Source organism: Pelmatolapia mariae, linkage group LG15 (assembly GCF_036321145.2).
Source record: "Pelmatolapia mariae isolate MD_Pm_ZW linkage group LG15, Pm_UMD_F_2, whole genome shotgun sequence".
In the NCBI taxonomy this organism is placed as follows: Eukaryota; Metazoa; Chordata; class Actinopteri; order Cichliformes; family Cichlidae; genus Pelmatolapia; species Pelmatolapia mariae.
In genome coordinates, this window is record NC_086240.1 from 32,993,239 (window position 1) to 33,002,576 (window position 9,338).

General features: G+C 41.6%; 1 protein-coding gene across 1 annotated transcript in view; it reads right to left on the bottom strand.

The window, feature by feature from the left end:
* ddhd1b (DDHD domain containing 1b) overlaps positions 1–9,338 on the bottom strand; it is a 28,941-nt gene extending 19,603 nt beyond the window's left edge. Inside the window, exons 1-5 of the mRNA XM_063495764.1 lie at positions 8,386–9,338; positions 6,445–6,621; positions 5,889–6,017; positions 3,724–3,871; positions 3,509–3,618 (exon numbers count right to left, since the gene is read on the bottom strand). Coding sequence (XP_063351834.1) covers positions 3,509–3,618; positions 3,724–3,871; positions 5,889–6,017; positions 6,445–6,621; positions 8,386–9,100 — 1,279 coding nt within the window. The 5' untranslated portion in view covers positions 9,101–9,338. The remainder of the gene's footprint in view (positions 1–3,508; positions 3,619–3,723; positions 3,872–5,888; positions 6,018–6,444; positions 6,622–8,385) is intronic.

Here is a 9,338-nt window from a genome sequence, read left to right on the forward strand (position 1 = left end):
GTTTTTGCACTAGTATTTAAAAATCTTAATAGAAATTCAGTTAAAGATCAGAATACAGAACAAAACACGAGGATGATGGTTTCTTTTCTTAAAAGTAATCCAGCATGGCACTAAATCACTCCCTGTAAAAAATAATTTGTCACATTTCTTGTTATATTACTTTTGGATTACTCAGTAATATGCCCTGAAGTGCACTCTGACATAATGACCAGTTAACAATATAAACCTGAGCTATAGTCTCCCATGCTGACACAAATCACTATCCTAATCACAACATACATGTGCTCTTTTTCTTAGTCTTTACATAAAACCACAAAAACGACATCACAAAGCAGCTGAAAACCAGCTCAAAGGAATTCCCTCAGTGACTTTACTTTAGAAATATATACGGACAGAAATGAAGTCTGCAATGCTGCAGGCCTGACTGCTCATCACCACTTTTGTTGACTGTTAAGGTTCAGGCTCTGGCTACATCCTGGTTCAGCATATGCTCAGCTTTAACATCACTCTGGATTCTTCTGTAGCTTTATGTCAGCATGCTGTTTGTGTAGACGTATGCAAAGAGCAAGAGTTGTATTGGTTTTGTCCCAGATGCAGTTTGCACTCTACCAGCGTACTTATGCCTTTTTGTGCAATTAAAATAAAAGTAAAGTCCATATTTCCACTCCTCAGAAAAACATTGTTGTAATTTAGTCTGCCTCTGGTGTGGTATCGAGAAATTTTGAAAGTCTTTCACTGCATTACCTAATGTGGATATCAGAAGAGTTGTTCAAGAGCCAAAGACCACTTGTGGAGAGCTACAGAAAGACCTGGAATCAGCAGGTACAATTGTTTTGAAGAAAACAGTAAGTAATGCACTCAACCGCCATGGACTGTATGCATGCATCTACTAGGATGATGAAGATAAAACGCCGGTGGATGTATGATACTGAAAACAGGAAACTCTCAACTGTTTTCAGAGAAAGAAAATAATGGCTCAGCCAATCACTTGACCTCAATCCAATATAGAAGCTATATAGAGTACTAAAGCTCTGAGTCCATAAAAGGGGCCCACAGAACCTCAGAACTTGAAAACTATTTGTGTGGAAGAATGATCAAGCATCACACTGCATGCAACTAGTTTCTTCATACAGGAGGCATCTTGAAGCCGTCATCACCAACAAAAACCTTTGTACAAAGTGGTAATTGCATTTCGGTAAGCATGTTCAATACCTTTTTTTGGTGTCATTTCTCATTATTACACATTAACTACTTAATTTATAGATAGATAAGATACTTTTTTTGATGCCCATGGGGAAATTGACTTACAGCAGAAGACAGCTGACATTCAAAAACACCACATAAAAAACAAACACATCACCTTAAAAAACATAAGCACACAATATGTAGACACTTTGGCTTTCCTTACATCTTAGGGATGATTTTATACCACACCAACTTGGCAGCCTATGTGTTGCTCATGTTCAGAATTTTGATGGCTTGAGGAAAAAAAGATCATTTGGACGTATTTTCTGTGAACAAAGTGGGACAATAGCGCTGTGCAGATGATAATAGTCCAAGGAAAAGGTAAGTGGATGCCTTACATCACTCACAATATTATTTGCTTTACTCCATACCCAGTCCCTAAAAATGCTTTCTAAACTTGCAGTTTAGAAATGCAATAGCAATGCAGTTCCAAGCAACTTACTAGCTAGTATCACTGTATTTCTAGTCGTCTTTTTCTGTGCCTCAGAGACATTTTCCAAACCAACAAATAATACAAGAACCAAACACACTTTTAATAAAAGCCCAACAAAACATATGAAGCATTTTAGTTATGTTTTATGGTCAAGCATAACGCCAAGATATTTGTATTCAGTCACATACTGGATCAGCTCTCCATTTATGAATTTAGGCTGGGATAATGGATTCCTCCTAAAATCTACTGGCATTTGGTCCTTGTGGTGTTGAGTACAAGATTTGCCCTCTCACACCATTTAATAAAATATTCAAGAACTGGCCCATCCTCCCCATCATACACGAGGCTCTCTAAGGCTGTATCATCTGCATAATTAATAAAAAGTCTGTTTTGAAAAGTGCTATTACAAGACTTGGTATACAGAATAAACAACAATGGAGATAAAACAAAGCCCTGAGGGGAGCCTGTTGAAATGGTCAGTTTGTCAGAAAGTTGAGTTACCATTCAGACCAGCTGTGTTCTACTCCAAAGAAAATCAATAAGCAAAAATTCTTTTTCCAATTTATCTGCTAAAATAATCAGTAAGATTGTGTTAAAAGCAGAGGAAAAGTCCACAAATAAAATCTTGGCATGAGTCTTTGCTTTTTCCAGATGAGCATGTAGTAAGCAGCAAAATTAATACAGCATCTTCCACCCCTCTCTAGGGTTGATAAGAAAATTGCATGAGGTCTATAAGACCTTGAGTTTTCGGTACCATGTACCTTTTCACCACATGTTCAAAACATTTTATGACCAGAGATGTTGGTGCAACTGATCTGAAGTCTTTTGGACCCAAAGGTCTAGGGAACTTTGGAACAGGAACAGTTACTGACACTTTCCAGATATTTGGTATCGTATGACTGTTAAAAGAAAATCAAAAAATTTTATTTTTCAAATACTTCAAATATTTTCAAATATTTTTCAAATACTCCCACAGACATTGTCAGGATCTGAACTTTTATGCGGTTTACAGCCTCCAAAAACTTGCAATACTTTTGATTCTGTAATAAAGTCCAAGGGAGGAGTTGGTGAGGAGGGCAACTCAACAGGACAGTAATTTCTACTGCCACTAACAAAGCAGCAGAAAAGGGTGTTTAGCTGATTGGCCATCTCCAGACCCTCACTAACCTGCAGGTTGAGGGAAGCATTCCCCCTACCTTGATGTGAGACATTTATCATGGTTTTGATACTCTGCCATGCTTCTCTGGAATTACTAGATGTCACAGCACCCTCTAACTTTTGATTGTACTTTTAATTTGTCTCTGGAGGTCACTTCTGGCTATGTCACCAAAGTCTTTAAAAGTCTTTTTCTTCATTTGCATAACCTTTACAAGTTTTGGATGGGACCACTAAATTCACACAGAAATGTATATAATCAGTCACCTGTTTGGTACAGTCATTAATGTTAGCACTTTCAAATACTTAGACATCTATGGTTTGATTTTGTTGCATGTGTGGATTGGATGGGTTGTTACCGACATCTAGTGAGAATTTTATGTCATTAGCACCTCTAGAAATATAAATATATTTTATATAGAAAAACTGTGATGTGTTCAATGCTTATTTACCCACTGTATATGTTCAACATTTGATATAGAAAAAAATATGCTGAACAAAAATAAGATTTACTAAATACTAGTGCAAATTTTGATCCTGTTTTAGAAGATGAAACTCTGTGTCAGTTTAATGTAAAGTGGTGTAAGCAGGCTTTTCACACGTGCTGTAGCAGAAAAAAAACAACTGCATAATAAGCTTGCGAGCAATCCAAAATGAAAGTGTTGTAAAACATACCTCCATCGAGACACAGTTTGGACCTCCACTCCACAGGAAGGAACTCTACATGCTCTGTGGTGCGATCTGAGAAGTGTTTCTCCTCCATCTTTCTGGCAGCATCTCTCATCCTATCCAACAATTAAAAATAAATAAATAAAAAACTGTTACTTCCAAAATTACTCTAATTTTAATTTTTTATCTGTTCTTGCAATGGAAACACCATAATTTCTCACATGCTCGTGTTCCTGATAATGCGACCCTGGTCCATCTTCTGGCCAATGCCATGCACCACAAATACAATGTGTGTGGTTTCAGGTGGGGTGTCTTCAGGTGCAGCCTCTTCCACGTACCCTCGATGGAGACGTGTCCCACTGCTGGAGGCTGAGGACGTGAGAGACAGGTACAGGGCTGTGAAAAAAGTATTTGCTCTCTTCCTGGTTTTTTTAGTCCATCCAGCCATTCATCCATTTTCTTCTGCTTATCCGGGGCCAGGTCGTGGGGGACGCGGTTGAATGCCTTCTTCACATGTATACTGGTTAGTCAAACTCCCATGCAACCTCAAATATCCTCAAAAGGATAGGGAGCTAGTCCAGTGTTACGTGACCAGGACGAAAACTGCATTGTCCCTCCTGTATCCAAACTTTGACTAATGGACGGACCCTACTTTCCAGCACCCCCCTATAGTTGGAGCACCACCCTGGTCTGCCAATACAACGGTACCACTTGAGATCTCCACATGACATTGTAGAGGCGTGTCAACCAAGACAGCCTTACAACATCCAGAGCCTTCAGGAACTCAGGGTGAACCTCATCCGTGGGGCTCTGCCACCAAGGAGCTCAGTAGCCACTCTTTAGCCCCCAGTGATGAATGAGTCATGCTATCTGCTTCCTCTATGGAAGACCTTCCAGTGTGATTAAGCAGGTCCTCAAAGTATTCCTTCCACTGCCTAACAATATCCTCGGTTGAAGTCAGCACACCACCCCCACTATTCACCGTGTGGGTAGAGCACTGTTTACCCCTCCTGAGTCACATGACGGTTTGCCAGAACCACTTCAAGGCAGTCCAAAAGTCTTTTTTCATGGCCTTACTAAACTCCTCCCTCACCCGAGTTCTTGATTTAGCCCACTGTCTAAGCCACATTCCACTTGTCCTGCTGGGACCCATCGGCTGTCTCCAAAGTCCCACAGGCTAACCAAGCCGAGTAGAATTCCTCACCAATGGAGGTGCAGAACATGGTCCGTTCTGACTCAATGTCCCCAGTCTCCCTCGGAATGCTCTGTCAAAGGTGGGTGCTGAAAATCCCACATCAGCGTTGAAGTCTCCCAGTAGCACAACAAAGTCCTTAGGTGGAGCACCCTTAAGAACCCCACCCAGGAACTCCAAAAGGCCAAGTATTCTGAACTGTTGTTTGCCACATAAGCACAAACAACAGTCTTCATCCGTTCCCTGACGCAAAGGCACAGAGAACAAACACTTGCACCCACAAGGGAAAAATCCAACATACAGGCAGCAAGCCAATGAGATACCAAGATACCCACCCCAGCCCACTCCCTCTCACCAAGGGCAACTCCAAACAGGGGCAGAGTCCAGTCCCTCTCAGGGAGACTAGTTCCAAAGCCCAAAAGATTCAATTGAGGTGAGCCCGATTATATCTAGCCAGTTGCTCTCAACCTCATACACTAGCTCAGGCTCATTCCACCAGACAGGTGACATTCCACGTCGTGATCACCAGCCTCGGTAGCCAGGATTGTTTTAGTTTGCTGCACAAATGTTTTAGAACATAAAACAAATTCTAAAATATAACCTGAGTAAATAAAAAATCAGCTCAATATCACAAGCAACACACAGGTCTGGTTACTGCCAGATATACTTAATTGCTTAAATATCGCTTACCTAATCATTTAAATCACTTAAATAGAATCTCTCTGACAAAGGGAACTAGGCAAAAAAAAACAATTTTGAATATCAAAACAGCTAAAGAATCAGCTGAGAAACAAAGTCACTGACATCTACCAGTCTGAGAAGGGTACCAGCAAGTCCACCTCTGAATGGCTGAAAAAAACAAAATTAAGGTTTTGGAGTGGCCTAATCAAAATCCAGACTTTTTTGTTGAAATTTTGTTTAGTTTCATGACATATTTCAGCTCAGAAGGACACTAAAACATTCTCCTTGTCTTTCCAACAGCTGGAGTTCCTTGGTGACTACTACTGTCCTGTTTCCCTGATCCTGCATAGAATGTCAGCACTATTCACCAGGTCAGCTTCGTGGGGTGCACCCCATTTCTCACCCAGTGACAGCTGGGATAGGCTCCAGAGTCAGATGACCCTGACTTGGATAAGCAGAAGAGGATGGATAGAATTCTTGGAATAGACAGAAAGTGTTAATCATCCTATATACCTTTAGAGAAGCCCAGTTTCTGAGTTACAGTACGTGCAATCTTCGAGGTGGTAGCATCGCTGTACAGATACACCTCATCCACACTGTGCCAGTCCACATGACTCCTGTTCAGCTTCAGACTGTGGATAGCTGTGAGAAGTCACACTGTAATTAAGAGCAACTGACATAATTCATGCAGAATAATTAATTCACCAACTCCCATGACAGTATGCAGAATTGGAGTTAAAGGGATCACTGCATTTTAAAATGTGTTACTTTTTGTTGATTATGAAAATATTTGACTTGTTATATATTCTTATTCCCACGGACAGATATAATTGCTGTGAAAACAGAATTTCCCAAATCTGGAAATATCTTCTTTTATTACAGCTTTTAGATTCAATAAACACCCATGCATTATAGCATCACTTGACTTGTTTTGTGAACTTGCTGTAAAAGACAATTCTGGCCAACAGAGACACACATCTACAGACATGGTTGCAAACACTCATCTTCTTTGCCTGACACACACACAATGGCATCTCTCTGTCTTTCCTGTCTGTTTTAAATTCCCTACCGTCCTTGCTGTCCACTGTGGTGGTCACTGCCTCGATCTCATAGGTGTCCCTCATCTGTTGCCCCCGGAAGCATAAAAGGTGTTCCTGCTCAATCAGATCACTCTCATCCTCCTCCAGTGGAAGCCAAGTTCCATCAATGAACCACTGGCCCCTCATCACAGGAATTCGGTCTTGCTCTGTGGAACAACATGTGAAATTTATAAAAACAAAAATTGTAATCTAAGACAGAATGTTGGATCCCAGTAACAGTAAAGAGGAACTAATTTTGAAAACATCAAACACAAAATTTAAAATTAATCATATCTGTTAGTGTGTGTGTCTAATCTAAGAAATACTAAGCAAATGTGTAATTATAGGTTCAATTTAGAATGGACCCAAATTAGTTCATTAATATATTAATATATACACTATCAGTCAAAAATTTTAGAACATCCCTACAGAGAAATTGCAAAGAAAGTCAAGGTGTAAGTGAGTACAGTTTCCTTCACCAACAAAAGGCACTCAGAAACTGGGGCAAACGCTGACAGGAAGAGGTCTAGCAGACCCAAAGCCACAACTGAATCAGAGGACAAGTTTCTGAGAGTTAACAGCTTGTGTGATAGTCAGTTCATGGGACAACAGCTTCAAGCACAGCTTAATAGTGGTCATAGTAAGCAAGTATCAGTTTCAACTGTGAAGAGAAGACTTCGAGCTGCCGGTTAGACAGGACGTGTTGCAGCAAGAAAGCCATTGCTAAGAAGTCAGAATAAGACAAAGAGGCCATGAAACACAGCCATTGGACTACTGAAGACTGGAAGATGGTATTATGGACTGATGTGGAAGAGGAAGTGTGATGGTCTGGGGCTGTTTTGCTGGATCCAGACTGGTGACTTGTACAGAATAAGAGGCACCCTGAACCAACACGGCTACCACAGCATTCTGCAGCACCATGTAATATCCTCTGGTATGTGCCTAGTTGGTCAGGGGTTCATCCCACAGCAAGATAAAACATAAGTCCAAGACCAGACCAGGCCAGACCAACCTCAGAAAAAAGAACAAGCTAGTAAGCTTGAAAATATGGAGTGGCCAGCACAGTCCAGACCTAAACCCCATCGAGCTGGTTTGGAATGAACTGGACAGAAGACTGAAAGCAAAGCAACCTACAAGTGCCACACATTTATGGGAACTTGTGCAACAGATATGGGAACTTTGTGGAAAAATATTTTATGTCTATTGTAGAAAGAATGTCACGGGTTGGTCAGCTGTTATATCTGCCAAAGGGGGCTACTTTGATGAGTCGGAGGTTTAGAATAAATGTTGGTCTATAAATTAATTCCATGTTTTCTTTTTTTAACTCTAATTGCTTATTTGTAGTATGCTTTCATTTCAGAGTGTAATGAGACAATAAAGTGCATAACTTTCAATAAAAAACTAGAAAAATTGCAGTGTTCCTAACCTTTTGACCAGTAGTGTGTATATATGTATTCCTGTTCTCTGCTCTACATCCCTGTAAAGTATTGTTATTGTGTTGGACAAAGTCTTGAGAAGTCTCCTTCTAATATAGACTAATTGTGCGGAAACAACTGTATTATTGTCTCGTTTCAAAGAGCATGTCTGAAAACATGCTTGTTAAGTGAACTGGTAGTTGGAACGTGGCCACGGAAGTGAGGTAGATAAAGTACTTAATGTGTACAGAATAAAGCGCTGTGTGAATGCATGGCTCAGTGTGGCTTTTGGTCTAAAGCACTTTGGGTGGTCAGTAAGACCATGACGATGTCAGTAACAGAGGATGTTTTTGCAGCAGCCTATTAGCGCAGTCCCCAGAGCTCAGTCTAACAGTACAGAGGTGACAGAGTTAGTAGCAGCAGAGGTTTAATTTTCTTAGAAGTGGTCACAGATACTGACAGCAGAACACGTGCTAACAGTCCTAACAACAGCTATGTCATTACTGAGATGCTCACGGTTCCAATAAACAGGGTAGCATTCCTTTTCTTTGATATCCACTTCATAAAGGCCCCCTCTGACACACACTGCCTCCACGCTGGTGCCGCCGTTGTGGACCGGCTCTGTGATTTGCTCTGACACTGAGAGCTGTTGCACTGCCGGTTCCGCCCTGAAACTTGCACTGTCCACGGCCGAGCTTTCCGGCTGCAGCTCAGAGGACCCGGCTGTCTCCTTTTCGTCGGCTTCATTGGGATCCACGGCCTTATCCTGGTTCTGGTCAACGAGCCGCCGGTAGATTATCTCGATTTTTAAAGAATCGTGTCCGACGAAAGGTTTCCACGTCCGTTTGTCCTCTTTGTAAAACCAGCGGACCTCCTCTGGGCCCAGCTCTGTGACGATGTCACCGCGGTGCCGGGAGCTGTTGGACCGGATGCGCTTTTTGGTTGTAAGGTTGCCATCGCTTTCGGTGTAGTTTGGCTCGAAATCCAGATAGGATGAGGCAGAATATTCAACCCGATCCAGGCCCAACATCATCCCATCCAAGGGCAGACGCGTGTCCAGTAAGCTGGACTGTGCCGACTCCTGGTCCCCATCACCGATGCTGTCCGCTAACGCGCTGTCATCAAAACCGGACACAAACACATCGTTTGCCATGTCCCACTCACTGCTGCTCACAGAGTTATTCTCGGAGCTCTGCTGCCGAATTGTCCCTTTTTCCTTTATACTGCTCATTTTTAGAGTCCACAGGAAAACTCACAATGATGTCCTCCCACCAGACCAGTGGACCAGATTAACGGTTTACTTTTCTGCATCTACTCACTGTCTTTCTTGCCATTATAGCTACACATTAAAGCTGAACAAAGTAAAGATAAATCCCTGCTTTCCTGATCCCATTTGCATCCCCCTTTCTCTGATAATGGCTGGAAAAAACACAATAAGCTATGATGGGATTCGCAGTCGCTCCCTAGTG